The sequence below is a fragment of the Oncorhynchus clarkii genome, chromosome 13, assembly GCF_045791955.1.
Source record: "Oncorhynchus clarkii lewisi isolate Uvic-CL-2024 chromosome 13, UVic_Ocla_1.0, whole genome shotgun sequence".
Taxonomy (NCBI): Eukaryota; Metazoa; Chordata; class Actinopteri; order Salmoniformes; family Salmonidae; genus Oncorhynchus; species Oncorhynchus clarkii.
The window spans coordinates 9963077-9983721 of NC_092159.1; the positions used below are offsets into that span (position 1 = coordinate 9963077).

A 20645-nucleotide genomic window follows, 5' to 3' on the forward strand; every position below is an offset into this window, starting at 1 on the left:
ATCTAAAAACATTGCATTATGGGGCATTGTGTGTAGATGGGTAGAGAGAAACAAATCTATTCGATCCATGTTGAATTCAGGCTGTAACAATGTGGAATAAGTCAAGGGGTTTGAATACTTCCTGAAGGAACTGCACCATGACATTTCAAATGATTCATTTAATAAAACAACTAAATGTTCGTTTTAAAGATGAACGCCACGTCAGCCGCCTGGCAGCCTTCACGTGCGTAGCGGGTTGTTTACGTTGGCCAATCAAAGCGTCAGAGAGGCTCAACGTGTAGCAAGTGGACTGAGAGTTCACTAACGCAATGCAAGACGGAATTAAAATGACTGAATTAAAAAGCTAGCGAAATGAGAAGGAGTAGGCTATAACGGGCAACCAACAGGTAGACTATCTGAATGGGGCTGGGGAGAAAGTGCAGCCTGTGGCCTCAATTATCTAGCTTCTCTAGGCCAGTCGTTCCTAACCTTTTACGGTTACTGTGCCACCAACTGAATGTTGCTCTGCCCGGACTACCTCTCATGTACCTTTCACCAGTAGGCCTGTGGTCTCATCAGTCTTCTCAAGCTCCCCTGTGGACAGGCCAGGTACCCCCAGGGGTCCTAGTATCCCCGGATGGGAACCACTGGTCTAGGCTACTCCAGTTAAGAAAGACTGTTATATGGGATGCTAAACAACATCGTTGCTGCTACAAGTTAGCAAGTCTTACTTGTAGCCGTGTTGCCTTGGCTACCGTTACCTTGTTGTTCGGTCTCTCTCTCCCCCTCTGTCTGCTCAGATTGTTCCCATCCCACACACACTGACCTCTCCAAAGCTGCAATAGAGCGCCTGCCTCTCTCCCCCTCTGTCTGTTCAGATTGTTCCCATCCCACACACACTGACCTCTCCAAAGCTGCAATAGAGCGCCTGCCTCTCTCCCCCTCTGTCTGCTCAGATTGTTCCCATCCCACACACACTGACCTCTCCAAAGCTGCAATAGAGCGCCTGCCTCTCTCCCCCTCTGTCTGCTCAGATTGTTCCCATCCCACACACACTGACCTCTCCAAAGCTGCAATAGAGCGCCTGCCTCTCTCCTCACAAAGTGCTCAGGTTTAAAACAACAGAAAACCAGGCTCATGTTTTGTGTTTAAACACAATGTATTTTGACCATCCGTATACTATTGTAATAGTGATGATGATGAAATAACCCCCATTCCTCACACACACAAACAATACTCTTGATGCCTGAACCAGGCGGAGCAGACCGGCTGCTTTATAAAACGGACAAATACATTCCTACAAAACTTTGGAGGGTATTAAGGTGTAGGAAAAAAAATCCCTAAATTCCTGTGAAATCCCTGTTTGAAATAAGAGAGGTGAAAGGCCACGCAGCTTTAAGGAAAACCCTGTGATGAGCACATCATCTGAACCCATTTTGGAGCAGCTAGCTGAGTGTGTTTAATAAGGGGGCCAAGGCACGTGCCACACACACACAGCAGTATAAACAGATGAAAACTTATGGATACTTTTAACTCTGACACTCTGAAAACCACACACACACACACACACGGTGTGTGTGCCCTGGCAGAAGTTACACAAGACGCAATCTCTATTTCACTTTCATAAATCAGAGAGAGAGAAGGAGAGAGAGACCGTGGGGGGAGAGAGAGAGAGAGAGAGACCGTGGGGGGAGAGAGAGAGAGACCGTGGGGGGAGAGAGAGAGAGAGAGACCGAGAGAGAGACCGTGGGGGGAGAGAGAGACAGAGAGAGAGACCGTGGGGGGAGAGAGAGACAGAGAGAGAGACCGTGGGGGGAGAGAGAGACAGAGAGAGAGACCGTGGGGGGAGAGAGAGACAGAGAGAGAGACCGTGGGGGGGAGAGAGACAGAGAGAGAGACCGTGGGGGGAGAGAGAGAGAGACCGAGAGAGAGACCGTGGGGGAGAGAGAGAGAGAGACCGTGGGGGAGAGAGAGAGAGAGACCGAGAGAGAGACAGTGGGGTAGAGAGAGAGACCGAGACAGAGACCGTGGGGGGAGAGAGAGACCGAGAGAGAGACCGTGGGGGGAGTGAGAGACCGTGGGGGGGAGAGAGACAGAGAGAGAGACCGTGGGGGGAGAGAGAGACCGAGACAGAGACCGTGGGGGGAGTGAGAGACCGTGGGGGGGAGAGAGACCGAGAGAGAGACCGTGGGGGGAGAGAGAGACAGAGAGAGAGACCGTGGGGGAAGTGAGAGACCGTGGGGGGGAGAGAGACTGTAGAAGGAACCCTCTAACAGTAACATCTAATATAGACTCTTCACACTGATCCAGTGCAGCAGATGGGTTTGTGAATGTCATAATATTAGCTGTGATAGGCAGAAATACATTGACATCTGTCTGGAGATACAACAGTAGTACTATGGGGGGTCTCAGTGGGTTGGAGCGTGGTGCTGGAAACAACAAGGTCGTGGGTTCGTGGACAGCTAGTTGGCTGTCAGAGTGAGACACAGCCAGGGTGAGACACGGTCAAGCAGCAACAGTGGGTGAGAAGAGAGGGGAGCACAGTAAGGAGATCTTTGTGGGTGCTGTGGGGGGGGGGCTATAAGGTCTGTAAGCGTCCTTCATTCAAAATATCAGGACCTATATAGAGTAACACTTGAACCATTCCCTAAAACCCATCCAGCCTAATTTAACTGAACCATTCCCTAAAACCCCATCCAGCCTAATTTAACTGAACCATTCCCTAAAACCCCATCCAGCCTAATTTAACTGAACCATTCCCTAAAACCCCATCCAGCCTAATTTAACTGAACCATTCCCTAAAACCCCATCCAGCCTAATTTAACTGAACCATTCCCTAAAACCCCATTCAGCCTAATTTAACTGAACCATTCTCTAAAAACACATCCAGCCTAATTTAACTGAACCATTCCCTAAAACCCCATCCAGCCTAATTTAACTGAACCATTCCCTAAAACCCCATCCAGCCTAATTTAACTGAACCATTCCCTAAAACCCCATCCAGCCTAATTTAACTGAACCATTCTCTAAAACCCCATCCAGCCTAATTTAACTGAACCATTCCCTAAAACCCCATCCAGCCTAATTTAACTGAACCATTCTCTAAAAACACATCCAGCCTAATTTAACTGAACCATTCCCTAAAACCCCATCCAGCCTAATTTAACTGAACCATTCCCTAAAACCCCATCCAGCCTAATTTAACTCAACCATTCTCTAAAAACACATCCAGCCTAATTTAACTGAACCATTCCCTAAAACCCCATCCAGCCTAATTTAACTGAACCATTCCCTAAAAACCCATCCAGCCTAATTTAACATTCTCTAAAAACCCATCCAGCCTAATTTAACTGAACCATTCTCTAAAAACACATCCAGCCTAATTTAACTGAACCATTCCCTAAAACCCCATCCAGCCTAATTTAACTGAACCATTCTCTAAAAACACATCCAGCCTAATTTAACTGAACCATTCCCTAAAAACACATCCAGCCTAATTTAACTGAACCATTCCCTAAAACCCCATCCAGCCTAATTTAACTGAACCATTCTCTAAAAACACATCCAGCCTAATTTAACTGAACCATTCTCTAAAAACACATCCAGCCTAATTTAACTGAACCATTCCCTAAAACCCCATCCAGCCTAATTTAACTGAACCATTCCCTAAAAACCCATCCAGCCTAATTTAACTGAATCATTGCTACAGTCAAAAGGTGAGTGTGTGTTCGAGAGGTGACAAGCAGATTGACATAGTTAACAGCTACCTTTGACCCATAGCTGGTCACTGGTCAGACACACCAGTCAGAATCTAACACTGGTCAGAATCTAACTTATACAATTATAAAGCAGAGTGTCTCCCTGTCGACCTAAGTATCAATTAAGACTGTTGAAGAACAGACAGACGTACAGACAGACGTACAGACGTACAGACAGACGTACAGACAGACAGACAGGTGGGGTGGGTGTTAGAAGTACTTGGCCGCAGGATACCAACGTATCCCGCCACCTCCCCCACAAAAAAGTAGGACTCAAAATGTACAAACTGTACAGGAATCATGTGGTGAAAACTGGAGAAAGCAGTGACATTTTGTAGAATCAAATAATCACACAGTCTTCAAATGTCTGTCTTTTTCACCAATGTGAGTCACCCTATAAAAACACAGCAGAATATTTAATAACAAAGTCAGAAGATCATCAGGAGGAAGATGAGGTGGCACAGAGACAACCAGAGGAGCGAGGGAGGGGTACTCGGAAGACGACAGAGGATGAAGATCATCAGGAGGAAGATGAGGTGGCACAGAGACAACCAGAGGAGCGAGGGAGGGGTACTCGGAAGACGACAGAGGATGAAGATCACCAGGAGGAAGATGAGGTGGCACAGAGACAACCAGAGGAGTGAGGGAGGGGTACTCGGAAAAGACGACAGAGGATGAAGATCATCAGGAGGAAGATGAGGTGGCACAGAGACAACCAGAGGAGTGAGGGAGGGGTACTCGGAAAAGACGACAGAGGATGAAGATCATCAGGAGGAAGATGAGGTGGCACAGAGACAACCAGAGGAGCGAGGGAGGGGTACTCGGAAGACGACAGAGGATGAAGATCATCAGGAGGAAGATGAGGTGGCACAGAGACAACCAGAGGAGCGAGGGAGGGGTACTCGGAAGACGACAGAGGATGAAGATCACCAGGAGGAAGATGAGGTGGCACAGAGACAACCAGAGGAGTGAGGGAGGGGTACTCGGAAAAGACGACAGAGGATGAAGATCATCAGGAGGAAGATGAGGTGGCACAGAGACAACCAGAGGAGTGAGGGAGGGGTACTCGGAAAAGACGACAGAGGATGAAGATCATCAGGAGGAAGATGAGGTGGCACAGAGACAACCAGAGGAGCGAGGGAGGGGTACTCGGAAGACGACAGAGGATGAAGATCATCAGGAGGAAGATGAGGTGGCACAGAGACAACCAGAGGAGCGAGGGAGGGGTACTCGGAAGACGACAGAGGATGAAGATCATCAGGAGGAAGATGAGGTGGCACAGAGACAACCAGAGGAGCGAGGGAGGGGTACTCGGAAGACGACAGAGGATGAAGATCATCAGGAGGAAGATGAGGTGGCACAGAGACAACCAGAGGAGTGAGGGAGGGGTACTCGGAAGACGACAGAGGATGAAGCGTATGTGACATGTATATGTCTGTGTGTGTGTGTGTGTGTGTGTGTGTGTCTGTGTGTGTGTGTGTGTGTGTGTGTGTGTGTGTGTGTGTGTGTGTGTGTGTGTGTGTGTGTGTGGCTTTTGCAAGGCACTGTGTTTCATCCCCTTGGATTCCTTCACATTTTGTTTCAAGTGGGATTTAAAACAATCTAGTCAAAATACTCTAATATCAAAGTGGAAGATGTTTTTGTATTACTAAAAGTGTGATAACTAAAATACAGTCGTTGCGGAAGCATTCAGCCTCTTTGTTCAGGCAAACTTAAATGAGTTCAGGAGTCACATTTGGCTTAACAAATGACATAAACTATATGGAGTGATTTTCTTATGACTAACCCCTCCTCTGTCCCCCGTACATACAACATCTGTAAGGTCCCGGAGTCAACTATTGAATTTCAAACACAGATTCAACGACAAAGACCACAAAGCTTTGAGAAAGCCTCAAAGAAGGCCTGTGATTGGTGGATGGGTAACAATAACAAATCAGTCATTGAATATCTCTTTAAGCATGACCAAGTTAATAATTATGCTGTGGATGATGTATTAACCCACCCAGACACATCAAAGAGAGTGTCGTCCTTCTGAACTGAGCTGCAGGACAGGAAGGAACCTGCTCAGGGATACAGTCGTCCTTCTGAACTGAGCTGCAGGACAGGAAGGAACCTGCTAAGGGATACAGTCGTCCTTCTGAACTGAGCTGCAGGACAGGAAGGAACCTGCTCAGGGATACAGTCGTCCTTCTGAACTGAGCTGCAGGACAGGAAGGAAACTGCTCAGGGATACAGTCGTCCTTCTGAACTGAGCTGCAGGACAGGAAGGAACCTGCTAAGGGATACAGTCGTCCTTCTGAACTGAGCTGCAGGACAGGAAGGAACCTGCTCAGGGTTACAGTCGTCCTTCTGAACTGAGCTGCAGGACAGGAAGGAACCTGCTCAGGGATACAGTCGTCCTTCTGAACTGAGCTGCAGGACAGGAAGGAACCTGCTCAGGGATACAGTCGTCCTTCTGAACTGAGCTGCAGGACAGGAAGGAACCTGCTAAGGGATACAGTCGTCCTTCTGAACTGAGCTGCAGGACAGGAAGGAACCTGCTCAGGGATACATTCGTCCTTCTGAACTGAGCTGCAGGACAGGAAGGAAACTGCTCAGGGATACAGTCGTCCTTCTGAACTGAGCTGCAGGACAGGAAGGAACCTGCTAAGGGATACAGTCGTCCTTCTGAACTGAGCTGCAGGACAGGAAGGAACCTGCTAAGGGATACAGTCATCCTTCTGAACTGAGCTGCAGGACAGGAAGGAAACTGCTCAGGGATACAGTCGTCCTTCTGAACTGAGCTGCAGGACAGGAAAGAACCTGCTAAGGGATACAGTCGTCCTTCTGAACTGAGCTGCAGGACAGGAAGGAACCTGCTCAGGGATACAGTCGTCCTTCTGAACTGAGCTGCAGGACAGGAAGGAACCTGCTAAGGGATGTTAACATGAGGTCACTGGTGATTTTGAAACAGCTACGGAGTTCAAAGGCTGTGATGGACAAAGAGTGAGGATGGATCAACAACATTGTAATGACTCCATAATAATTATTTAAATGACAAGAAGAATACAAATATACAGAATACAAATATTTAAAAACAACCATTTTGTATTTCAACAAGGCACTAAAGTTAAAAATAAAAATTAACACGGAAAATGAATACACTTGAAAATTGCTGCCCAGCCGTGATCTTGACAGAGCTTGAGCTTGACAGAGCTTGACAGCCGTCATCTTGACAGAGCTTGAAGAATTCCGAAAATAATAATGGGCTAATATTGCACAATCCAGGAGTGGAAAGCTCCTGGAGTCTCGCCCAAGAAGATTCACAGTTGTAATCGCTGTCAAAGGTGTTTCTAAAGGATTGATTCACAGTTGTAATCGCTGTCAAATGTGTTTCTAAAAGATTGATTCACAGTTGTAATCGCTGTCAAAGGTGTTTCTAAAGGGTTGATTCACAGTTGTAATCGCTGTCACAGGTGTTTCTAAAGGATTGATTCACAGTTGTAATCGCTGTCACAGGTGTTTCTAAAGGATTGATTCACAGTTGTAATCGCTGTCACAGGTGTTTCTAAAGGATTGATTCACAGTTGTAATCGCTGTCACAGGTGTTTCTAAAGGATTGATTCACAGTTGTAATCGCTGTCACAGGTGTTTCTAAAGGATTGATTCACAGTTGTAATCGCTGTCAAAGGTGTTTCTAAAGGATTGATTCAAGGAGCTGAATACTTATGCAACCACTATATTTTAGTTATTTAATTTATATGATTTTGTTTTACAAAATGTTAAAAATGTTATTCCACTTTGACATTGGAGTATTTTGGGTAGACTGTTGACAGAAAATTTAAATTAAATCCATTTTAATCCCACTTTGTAAAAAATGTAATGTGAAGAAATGTGAACTATTGAATACTTTGGCAAGGCACTGTACACGCTAAGAAAAAAGGGTTCCAAAATAGTTTTTTGGCTGTCCCCCTAGGAGAACACTTTTTAGTTCCAGGTAGAACCTTTTTGGGTTCCATGTAGAACCCTCTGTAGAACCCGCTTTGAAGAAACAAAAAGGGTTCTTCAAAGGGTTCTCCTATGGGGACAGCCGAAAAACCCTTTAAGGTTCTAGAAAGCACATTTTTTTCTGAGGCTGCACCATCGAGTGCCAAGTAAATATGAACATCCAAAACATTACTTTAAAAAAAAAACACTGGTAATGGACAAATCAATTTTGCAACAGAGACAAATAATATAGGTTTTCTTGTTTACTGGCCTTGGCCAACCACTAATAGAGAAATACCAACTCAAACAATACATGTATTTAAACCCACATCTCCAGTACTTGTAAGAGGGGGGCTGTGCTTTCAGAACATATTGTGTATTCCATCCAAACCGTATTCATGCCATTTGTAGAAGATCCACAGGCGTAACAAAGCAACAACACAGACTCAATGGATATTGTGAGGAATGTCAATCTGCGCTGCAGATCTCCACCATATAGTCGATAAGAGCACCTCCTCCCAGCTGCCCACTGCACTGAGGCTCGGAAACACTGTCTCCACCGATATGTACACCATAATTGAGAATTTCAAAGCATTTTTCTACAGCTGGCCATGCTTTCCAGCTGGCTACCCCTACCCTGGTCAACAGCCCTGCACCACCCACAGCAACTTGCCCAAGCCTCCCCCATTTCTCCTTCACCCAAATTCAGATAGCCGATGTTCTGAAAGAGCGGCAAAATCTGGACCCCTACAAATCAGCCTCGTAGACAATCTCTTTCTAAAATGATGCGCTGAAATTGTTGCAGCCCCTATTACTAGCCTGTTCAACCTCTCTTTCGTATCGTCTGAGATCCCAAAAGATTGGAAAGCTGCCGTGGTCATCCCCCTCTTCAAAGGGGGAGACCCTCTATACCCAAATTGCTGCAGACCTATATCTATCCTACCCTGCTTTTCTAAAGTCTTCGAAACCAAGTTAACAAACAGATCCTTTCGAATCCCACCGTACCTTCTCCGAGCTGGTCATGGGTGCACCTCAGCCACACTCAAGGTCCTAAACGATATCATAATCGATAAGAGACAATACTGTGCAGCTGTATTCATAGACCTGGCCAAGGCTTTCGACTCTGTCAATCACCACATTCTTGTTGGCAGACTCAACAGCCTTGGTTTCTCAAATGACAGCCTCACCTGGTTCACCAACTACTTCTCAGACAGAGTTAAGTGTGTTATATCGGAGGGCCTGTTGTCCGGACCTCTGGCAATCTCTACGGGGGTGCCACAGGGTTAAATTCTTGGGCCAACTCTTTTCTCTGAATACATCAGTGATGTCACTCTTGCTGCTGGTGATTCTCTGATCCACCTCTACGCAGACGACACCATTCTGTATACTTCTGGCCCTTCTTTGGACACTGTGTTAACAACCCTCCAGACGAGCTTCAATGCCATACAACTCTCCTTCCATGGCCTCCACCTGCTCTTAAATGCAAGTAAAACTAAATGCATGCTCTTCAACCGATCACTGCCTGCACCTGCCTGCCCATCCAGCATCACTACTCTGGACGGTCCTGACTTAGAATATGTGGACAACTACAAATACCTAGGTGTCTGGTTAGACTGTAAACTCTCCTTTCAGACTCATATTAAACATTTCCAATTCAAAATTAAATCTAGAATCGGCTTCCTATTTCGCAAACAAAGCATCCTTCACTCATGCTGCCAAACATACCCTCGTAAAACTGACCATCCTACCGATCCTCGACTTCGGCGATGTCATTTACAAAATAGCCTTCACACTCTGCTCAGCAAATTGGATGCAGTCTATCACAGTGCCATCCGTTTTGTCACCAAAGCCCCACATACTACCCACCACTGCGACCTGTATGCTCTCGTTGGTGGGCCCTCACTTCATACTCGTCGCCAAACCCACTGGCTCCAGGTCATCAATAAATCTCTGTTAGGTAAAAGCCCCGTCTTATCTCAGCTCACTGGTCACCATAGCAGCACCCACCCGCAGCACATGCTCCAGCAGGTATATTTCACTGGTCACCCCCAAAGCCAATTACTCCTTTGGCCACCTTTCCTTCCAGTTCTCAGCTGCCAATGACTGGAACGAACTGCAAAAATCACTGAAGCTGGAGTCGTAGATCTCCCTCATTAACTTTAACTTTAATTAAGCACCAGCTGTCAGAGCAGCTCACAGATCACTGCACCTGTAGCCCATCTGTAAATAGCCCATCCAACTACCTCATCCCTATACCATTATTTATTTTATTTAGCTCCTTTGCACCCCAGTGTTTCTACTTGCACACTCATCTTCCGCACATATCACTCCAGTGTTTAATTGCTATATTGTAATTATTTCACCACTATGGCCTATTTATTGCCTTACCTCCCTTATCCTACCTCATTTGCACACACAGTATGTAGACTTTTTTACATTTCTTCTATTGTATTATTGGCTGTATGTTTGTTTATTCCATGTGTAACTCTGTGTTGTTGTTTGTGTCGCACTGCTTTGCTTGATCTTTGCCAGGTTGCAGTTGTAAATGAGAACTTGTTCTCAACTAGCCTGCCTCTCGCCCTCCCTCTGTCTCCCTTTCACTCCCCCCTGCCTCTCGCCCTCTCTCTGTCTCCCTTTCACTCCCCCCTGCCTCTCGCCCTCTCTCTGTCTCCCTTTCACTCCCCCCTGCCTCTCGCCCTCACTCTGTCTCCCTTTCACTCCCCCCTGCCTCTCCCCCTCCCTCTGTCTCTGTCTCCCTTTCACTCACCCCTGCCTCTCGCCCCCTCTCTGGCTCTCCATCTTCTCTCACTGTACATTTGGAGTGAACAGCAGAACTCACTCTGCCAGACTACATTACCCAGCATGCTCCAGTGGGCAATAAGCCTTGGCTGGTGTTATGCCATACCTAGTGGGCACAGCATGCTTAAACAAACACACTCACATTAACCCCCATTCTCTGATCGCTCATGCACAACACCCTACCGGTCCGTTAGCAGAGGGAGAGGGAGAGCCGTCCCGGTAGCAGGGGGAGGGAGGTGGAGAGAGAAGGAGAACCGGCCCGGTAGCAGGGGGAGGGAGAGAGAGAGAGAACTGGCCCGGTAGCAGGGGGAGGGAGGTGAAGAGAGAGAGAACCGGCCCAGTAGCAGAGAGAGAGAGAGAGAACCAGCCCAGTAGCAGAGAGAGAGAGAGAGAGAGAGAGAGAACCAGCCCAGTAGCAGAGAGAGAGAGAGAGAGAGAGAGAGAGAGAGAGAGAACCGGCCCAGTAGCAGAGAGAGAACCAGCCCAGTAGCAGAGACAGAGACAGAGACAGAGACAGAGAGAGAGCGAGAGAGAGTTTCTGGCAGCGTGTTCAGCTTCCCTCAAACTCTCCAATAAAGGCCAGATCCAGACCTGTGTTGGTGTTAATAAGTCCAAATAAAGATGTTCCTATATTAAAAACTTCCCTTGTCCAGCCAGAGTGAATACATGAAGAACATGTTTCTATCAGCTGACCATGAATAACATCATCTGGTCCCTTCAGCTCTCAGTAGATGTTGAACTCACATAGAATCACACTAATACACTTTACAAAGATCTAGTCGTGTCTTCGAAGGAAAATAAAAGTATTTGGGAACTCTTTATGCTCAGACGGGGTTTATGGACTGAAACACGTCCTTGAGTATATCACTTTGAAATGCATCAAAAGCAGTAAAACTCCTGAGTCCTATGTCTTCACTCAGACATACGTTCACTTATCTTACAGCACACTTAAGGTGTAGTCATGGGCTAATTAACACACAGGAGCCTAGTCTTTGGGTTGGTCTTTGTTTGCTGAATGGCCAAGTCTTCATGACCTTGAGCACACGGCTATGAAAGCCATCAAAAGACCCATCAACACTGCCTATCTCTTTTCGAGCAGAGAAGAGATGGCGTCTTCACTCAAATCGCTCATTCAAATCAGCTTCATTGAACACTACAATGCCCATAGGCTGAAGATGAGCAGTGTCCTGTGTCCTGTAGCAGTCGTCCCACAGATAATAATGGCCATATCAAACAAAGAAAGACAGCGGTCCTCTGTGTATTCTCATCCCATCATATAGACCTATTAGATCGGTGTAGTAAGGGAGATGAATCATACGCTCGCACGGACCAGGTGTTAGACACACACACGGGACACACTCACACAATCAGCCTTGGTCACTAGAAACTAGAGGACGACCGATTAGTCGGCATGGCTGATTAATTAGGGCCGATTTCAAGTTTTCATAACAAACCGGTAATCTGCATTTTTGGAGACTGATTATGGCCGATTACATTGCACTCCACGAGGAAACTGCGTTGCAGGCTGAACAGCTGTTACGCGAGTGCAGCAAGGAGCCAAGGTAAGTTGCTAGCTAGCATTAAACTTATCTTATAAAAAACAATCAATCTTCACATAATCACTAGTTAACTACAGATGGTTGATGATATTACTGGGGTTAACTAGCGTGTCCTGCGTTGCATATAATCAATGTGGTGCCTGTTAATTTATCATTGAATCACAGCCTACTTCGCCAAACGGGGGATGATTTAACAAAAGCACAATCGTTGCAATGCCTTTCTTAAAATCAATACACAGAAGTATATATTTTTAAACATGCATATTTAGTTCAAATAAATTCATGTTAGCAGGCAATATTAACTAGGAGAATTGTGTCACTTCTCTTGGGTTTATTGCACACAGAGTCAGTGTATATGCAACAGTTTGGGCCGCCTGGCTCGTTACGAACTAATTTGCCAGAATTGTACATAATTATGACATAACATTGAAGGTTGTGCAATGTAACAGCAATATTTAGACTGATGGTTGGCCACCCACCCATTCAGTAAAATACGGAACGGTTCCTTTATTTCACTGAAAGAATAAACGTTCTGTTTTCGAAATGATAGTTTCCGGATTTGACCATATAATGACCAAATGCTTGTATTTCTGTGTTTATTAATTCTAATATAAGTCTATGATTTGATATTTGATAGAGCAGTCTGACTGAGCGGTGGTAGGCGGCAGCAGGCTCGTAAGCGTTCATTCAAACTTTACTGCGTTTGCCAGCAGCTGTTAGCAATGCTTGAATCACAGCGCTGTTTATGACTTCAAGACTATCAACTCCTGAGATTAGGCTGTCAATACTAAAGTGCCTATTAGAACATCCAATAGTCAAAGGTATATGACATACAAATGGTATAGAGAAATAGTTGACGCGTCATAATTCCCATAATAACTACAACCTAAAACTTCTTAACTGGGAATATTGAAGAACTGGGAATATTGAACCACCAGCTTTCATATGTTCTGAGCAAGGAACCTAAACATTAGCTTTTTTACTTTTCACTTATTGCACTTTTATTTTCTGTGGTTTTGCATTATTTAAACCAAATTGTGCATGTTTCATTATTTATTTTGAGACTAAATAGATTCTATTTATGTATTATATTAAGTGAAAATAAAAGTGTTCCAATCAGTATTGTTGTAATTGTCATTATTACAAATATATACAGTGGGGAGAACAAGTATTTGATAACCTGCAAAATCGGCAGTGTTTCCTACTTACAAAGCATGTAGAGGTCTGTAATTTTTATCATAGGTACACTTCAACTGTGAGAGACGGAATCTAAAACAACAATCCAGAAAATCACATTCTATGATTTTTAAGTAATTCATTAGCATTTTATTGCATGACATAAGAATTTGATACATGAGAAAAGCAGAACTTAATATTTGGTACAGAAACCTTTGTTTGCAATTACAGAGATCATACGTTTCCTGTAGTTCTTGACCAGGTTTGCACACACACTGCAGCAGGGATTTTGGCCCACTCCTCCATACAGACCTTCTCCAGATCCTTCAGGTTTCGGGGCTGTCGCTGGGAAATACGGACTTTCAGCTCCCTCCAAATATTTTCTATTGGTTCAGGTCTGGAGACTGGCTAGGCCACTCCAGGACCTTGAGATGCTTCTTACGGAGCCACTCCTTCGTTGCCCTGGCTGTGTGTTTCAGGTCCTTGTCATGCTGGAAGACCCAGCCACGACCCATCTTCAATGCTCTTACTGAGAGTAGGAGGTTGTTGGCCAAGATCTTGCGATACATGGCCCCATCCATCCTCCCCTCAATACGGTGCAGTCGTCCTGTCCCCTTTGCAGAAAAGCATCCCCAAAGAATGATGTTTCCACCTCCATGCTTCACGGTTGGGATGGTGTTCTTGGGGTTGTACTCATCCTTCTTCTTCCTCCAAACACGGTGAGTGGAGTTTAGACCAAAAAGCTCTATTTTTGTCTCATCAGACCACACGACCTTCTCCCATTCCTCCTCTGGATCATCCAGATGATCATTGGCAAACTTCAGACGGGCCTGGACATGCGCTGGCTTGAGCAGGGGGACCTTGCGTGCACTGCAGGATTTTAATCCATGACGGCGTAGTGTGTTACTAATGGTTTTCTTTGAGACTGTGGTCCCAGCTCTCTTTAGGTCATTGACCAGGTCCTGCCGTGTAGTTCTGGGCTGATCCCTTACCTTCCTCATGATCATTGATGCCCCACAAGGTGAGATCTTGCATGGAGCCCCAGACCGAGGGTATTGACTGTCAACTTGAACTTCTTCCATTTTCTAATAATTGCGCCAACAGTTGTTGCCTTCTCACCAAGCTGCTTGCCTATTGTCCTGTAGCCCATACCATTCTTGTGCAGGTCTACAATTTTATCCCTGATGTCCTTACACAGCCCACTGGTCTTGGCCATTGTGGAGAGGTTGGAGTCTGTTTGATTGAGTGTGTGTACAGGTGTCTTTTATACAGGTAACGAGTTCAAACAGGTGCAGTTAATTCAGGTAATGAGTGGAGAACAGGAGGGCTTCTTAAAGAAAAACTAACAGGTCTGTGAGAGCTGGAATTCTTACTGGTTGGTAGGTGATCAAATACTTATGTCATGCAATAAAATGCAAATTAATTACTTAAAAATCATACAATGTGATTTTCTGGATTTTTGTTTTAGATTCCGTCTCTCACAGTTGAAGTGTACCTATGATAAAAAAATTCAGCATTTAATCGGTATCGGCTTATTTTGGTCCTCCAATAATCGGTATCGGTGTTGAAAAATCATAATCAGTCGACCTCTACTAGAAACAGCCGTTGATTTTGGACATTTGAAAAAGACGCGCACACACACACGCACACGCACACACACTTTAAGATCTAGTCATGGTTTTGTATCTGGGGTTTAGATCCCCTACTGTGTGGTGCTGTAATGTGCTGTTTTGGTCTGAGAATCATACAGGGGTTTCTAAAATGAAAGGCGGGGAGCGGTAGGGGGTAGGTGAACAGCACGCTCCAATAAACTACACATTTATGCATCCCTTGGTAGCACTTTTTGAGGTTTACAATATTGATCCAATACACAGCTAGACACACACACATGCATTCCTTCAAATACACAAACACAAAAGCATTCCTTCAAACACACAGTCAAATATTAATTCCACAACTAAACACACACCAAACCAAAACCCTTCCCTCTCTTCTACGCTGTTAGTCAAACACACCCAACCAAAACCATTCCCTCTCTTCTACGCTGTTAGTCAAACACACCAAACCAAAACAATTCCCTCTCTTCTACGCTGCTAGTCAAACACACCAAACCAAAACCATTCTCTCTTCTACGCTGCTAGTCACACACACCAAACCAAAACAATTCCCTCTCTTCTACGCTGCTAGTCACACACACCAAACCAAAACAATTCCCTCTCTTCTACGCTGTTAGTCAAACACACCAAACCAAAACAATTCCCTCTCTTCTACGCTGCTAGTCAAACACACCAAACCAAAACAATTCCCTCTCTTCGTCACTGCTAGTCAAACACACCAAACCAAAACAATTCCCTCTCTTCTACGCTGCTAGTCAAACACACCAAAACAATTCCCTCTCTTCTACGCTGCTAGTCAAACACACCAAAACAATTCACTCTCTTTGTTGCTGCTAGTCAAACACACCAAACCAAAACAATCCCCTCTGTTCTACGCTGTTAGCCAAACACACCAAACCAAAACAATTCCCTCTCTTCTACGCTGCTAGTCAAACACACCAAACCAAAACCATTCCCTCTCTTCTTGGCTGCTAGTCAAACACACCAAACCAAAACAATTCCCTCTCTTCTACGCTGCTAGTCAAACACACCAAAACAATTCCCTCTCTTCTACGCTGCTAGTCAAACACACCAAAACAATTCACTCTCTTTGTTGCTGCTAGTCAAACACACCAAACCAAAACAATCCCCTCTGTTCTACGCTGTTAGCCAAACACACCAAACCAAAACAATTCCCTCTCTTCTACGCTGCTAGTCAAACACACCAAACCAAAACCATTCCCTCTCTTCTTGGCTGCTAGTCAAACACACCAAACCAAAACAATTCCCTCTCTTCTACGCTGTTAGTCAAACACACCAAACCAAAACAATTCCCTCTCTTCTACGCTGCTAGTCAAACACACCAAACCAAAACAATTCCCTCTCTTCTACGCTGCTAGTCAAACACACCAAACCAAAACAATTCCCTCTCTTCTACGCTGTTAGTCAAATACACCAAACCAAAACAATTCCCTCTCTTCTACGCTGCTAGTCAAACACACACACACTACATTTTTGCTCAAATGTCACCTTTCACACAAAATAACAAATGACTGAACAACTTTGTGGGATTTGAATATGATTTCTAGCTGTGTCAAAGTCAACATTATTTTTCACAAAAAAAGGAGTTGCGTGTGCGGATGCATCAATCCTCACAACGTCTCTGTGTGTGTGTTCAAATTCTCTTTAACAGTACATTAAGAAAGCACAGACCAGCATGGGCCCATATACTGATCTCTTTTAACCTGCCCAACCAGATTGTTTAATGGCTGGTTCTTATGTAAGGCTGTTATCTTGACCCACACCACACAGAGAAAAGGGTTATATAAATGTAGGGTTAAGTTGAGTACAGTGTAGCTTAGATTTAGAGATTTAAAGGACTTTGATCTGAAACAGGGAGGAGAGGAAGACTGGCATTTTTAACCCAAAGTTCAAATACATTGATGACATCATATTTGTCAAACCCTTTAGTACTGCTTTACTGAGCTGAGTTAACACATCTTAACAGCAGCACCTTAACAGCAGCACCTTAACAGCAGCACCTTAACAGCAGCACCTTAACAGCAGCACCTTAACAGCAGCACAGCATCTCCAAATACAACTTTGGAAAATATCTTCCTAAATAGTGTCTAGAGTTTTTTTTTTAAGTGAGTAAAAATGAGATTTAAAATGTAATTTGCTCTTGTTTTAGGGAGTGTGTGTGTGTGTACAGCACAGATGGGCGAAGAGGCTCAGTGTCTCTGCAGAAAGGACAGGGGATTACTAGTCAGTGCAGTCAAAGGGCAGGTTCTAGCTAGTAGCTACACATGGCACCTCAGACACACAACTGCACACACACACATTGTGCTTATCAATCTCAGCAGTCTGTGTGTGTGTGTGTGTGTGTGTGTGTGTGTGTGTGTGTCTATAGTCCTTTAAATCCCTACATCTAAACTCTGTACAGTCTGTTCTCAACTTAACCCTGAATGTATATAACCCTTCTGTGTGTGTGTGTGTGTGTGTGTGTGTGTGTGTGTGTGTGTGTGGCTGGGTGTGTGTGTGCGCGCGCGCGCGATCGGGTTAGTGGAGGCAGACTGCGGGGCGAAGGTACACCTGATAAATGACAACACATGTTTTTCAAAACCCCCACGAGAGAATTAACTAGATGAGAAAGTAGGAGGCAAATCTCTGGGGAACCCATCTGTGATACTGAATGACCAGATATCTGGAAACTAGAGAGAGGGATGGAGGGAGAGAAACACTGAGGGATGGAAAGGGAAAGAGAGAGAGACAGAGATGGATGTTAAAGTGTTAGAGACTAAATGTATTCCTCTGACCAACTGTACAAAAATCCAGATTATCTATGAAGTCTTTAAGTCTCCAAGTCTCTCCCTTTCTCAGCCAAGCGGTTATATAGACACTATTACACATGTGCCAAATCAATTACAGTGGGGCAGAAAAAAGACATAGCAGCTAATAACATCAACCTTTGTGCTCTAGGATACAGAAGGCCTATGCTGTTCACTGACATCAATAAGCCCTAAGGCAAATTCTGCATACAGTTAGATTCACCATGGAAACGTGGTGGGAGGCTGATATTGAACATACTGCATGAAACCTACATTACATACAGGGCTATGTGGGATAAAGATCACTACACCCAATCCAACCTCCTAAAAACAGTCCAATGAGTTTATTGACATGCAACAACACGATATAAAGCCTCAATAGATACGCTGCCTGACATCCCTGAAGAACATGTCTGCTGTGACAGAAGCAGACGTGGTTAAATGTCCACAGTGAAATGTTCAACTATTATTTGGAGAGGAGATAATAAAACACTTAGGCCTACTCTGAAGTTGAAAATAAATGTTTGTTCTTGTTTCTCAAGTGAGCCCGGCAAGAGAAAATGTGTCTAGATGTGTCTTTCGATGGTACCTACTGGTTCAATTATTATTTTGGAAAAAAAGATCCTAAATTGAGATGAAACGGTCGTCAAGGCGCGGGTCAGTCCAGTTAGCGGGGTCAGTCCGGTTAGCGCGGGTCAGTCCGGTTAGCCAGGCAGCAGGTGCAGGGGCCAGGAAGATTTTCACACAGAACAAGATCAAGCTGTAGGTAGGTCTGTAGCCTAACACCTGATACAGTATACTGCCAAGGGCAGGAGTGTTGCAGAGGGATAGATATATAGATATATGCTACTGATAAAAGGGAGATTACAAACCTCGGTTTGAAAAAGAGGAAACCTGTAGTTTTAAAGATCAGAACGAAGTTGATCATAATCTCCCAATGACACCGGATCTACCGATTTAACCGGATTAAACAAAGCTAATGAAACGAGAGAATATTGGGGGAGGGGAAATCCAAAATATCCATATTGTTATTAAAATACTGTCATTATGCTGTTGCCAATTAATGTTAGTCTATTGAAGAAACATTGGACCGATTATCAAAGATTAAAATAGAATGCATTGCATTGAGTGGGATAACGCAGCTTTCCAAAACAACGGAATGTCCACTGCATCGGTTTACATTACAACAACAAGCTATACCTAAATGAGAAAAAACATTTTCCCTAAACAATCGTTTGCTGTAAACTGCTACAAAACAAAATCTAAACTGCAGAGTAGTTACATTGTAACGAATGATTTCAACAAGTACTACAACAACAAGAACGAACAGTCCATGTTTTCAACCGTGGCCAGCGAGATGAAACGCAGTGTCATTTTCTTTGTCATCCCCCACCTTCCCTAAAATACTAAAATTATTTTCTGTGACATTTCCCCAATGCAGCAATGCGCGTTCCCTGGTGCCGACGTCCAGGGCAACAAGGTAACGCGCAACACCAATCCCCGTTTCAATTCTGAAGGTGGAACGCGCACTGCCCTCCCCCAACAATATTATAGTAGGCCTACAATAAAATGAGCAGCGCGCACACAGGCACAGAAAACCCTTTCTCATTTGCCGAGCTACAATTCCATCTGGACACGTGACACGCCCTGCTTTACAATAAATAAACAGCACAAAAAATGACAAAAATATTTTCCTCCCTTTCAAATCACTAATACCCGAGAAAAACACATTTATCACATCCACATATAATAACAACATAACGTCCATATCGCTGAAACACATGGCAATAAGATCCAAAGCTTTTAAAAACTTTAACTATATATTTGGGCAGATCCGGGGGAGGCGGTCGGTGTTGAGACGCGAGGCAACAAAAAAATGACAGCTCGCTCCGCTCAGCACCCTTGGCTTGCGGACCTCAGCAGCAGCGTCAGGACACAACAGCCAAGACATTTAAGAGTTTTCTCCCCAAACCACGCGCACCCTGGCTCTCCAGCCGAACCTCCATGCAAGGCGAAACGAGCTTACCTACACAGTGAATGAGTTTGTGTCGCCACGAGTCAAGTTCCTGCCGAAAGCCGCGCCTCTCGATCGTGCATTGCTGCCTTTTGCACAGACTCGCCATTTTCTACCGGGCCCTCCCGCGGACGCGCACATTCTGCTAGGTGCTTGTGCGCATACGTCACCAATACTTTTTGAGGGTTATGGGTGGAGTACAAAATGTAGGGGGGACTTATAGCTGCAGCATCCGCTCACGGTCCCACCCACCACCACCACCACCCACCCGATAGACCCCCCAACATCTCAGTTCTGTTGAGAGAATGAACGTCAGTGATGGAATTTAAACCCGCAACAAAGGCATATGGATCAATAAAGAAACGTATAGATTGAATGTACAGTGTGTAGGCTATGGTCCAAATGTTCTCAAATCTGTGTTAAAGGGCATCAGTGCGTTATGAGTTTTAATAATGCGCAGTGGGTAGCCTATACATTGCCGTGGTATTTAGATAGATCATGTACAGCCAATGTTTTCCTATAGAACCGTCATAATAAAAGAAAGGTCAATGATTACCATATATTTAATACATGTAAACAGGAGATAATGATAATTCAGCATTAACACATACACGGGGTTTACAGGGAAGAGACCTTTGTATGACGGTATGAACAGAGATTATTATTCATATTTCTGGCTGTGTGTGTGTTGTTGTATGATAAGCATAATCAACTTTATACTGAATCGAAATTACACTGTTCCTACCGATATTTGAGAGACTGCTTGGCTTTGGTTCTATTCTGTTCTTTCAATCCTATTCTAATCTATTCCAATTCTTTAACATTCTATTCAATTACATTTGATTCCAATTATATTTCAATTATATTTGATTCCAATTTATTATATTATTTATCATTCTATATTACTGTAATAGTATTCGACCTCAGTCAAAGGGGGAAGAAAGGGGGGTTCTCAGTTCTAAACCCAGAAG

The 20645-nt window shown here is 44.6% G+C and overlaps 1 protein-coding gene across 1 annotated transcript in view; it reads right to left on the reverse strand.

The window, feature by feature from the left end:
• Positions 1 to 19783, reverse strand: part of LOC139423741 (ligand-dependent corepressor-like) — a 78632-nt gene extending 58849 nt beyond the window's left edge. The window contains exon 1 of the mRNA XM_071175361.1: positions 19687 to 19783. Within this exon, the coding sequence (XP_071031462.1) occupies positions 19687 to 19783 (97 nt within the window). The remainder of the gene's footprint in view (positions 1 to 19686) is intronic.
• Positions 19784 to 20645: the final 862 nt, after the last annotated feature.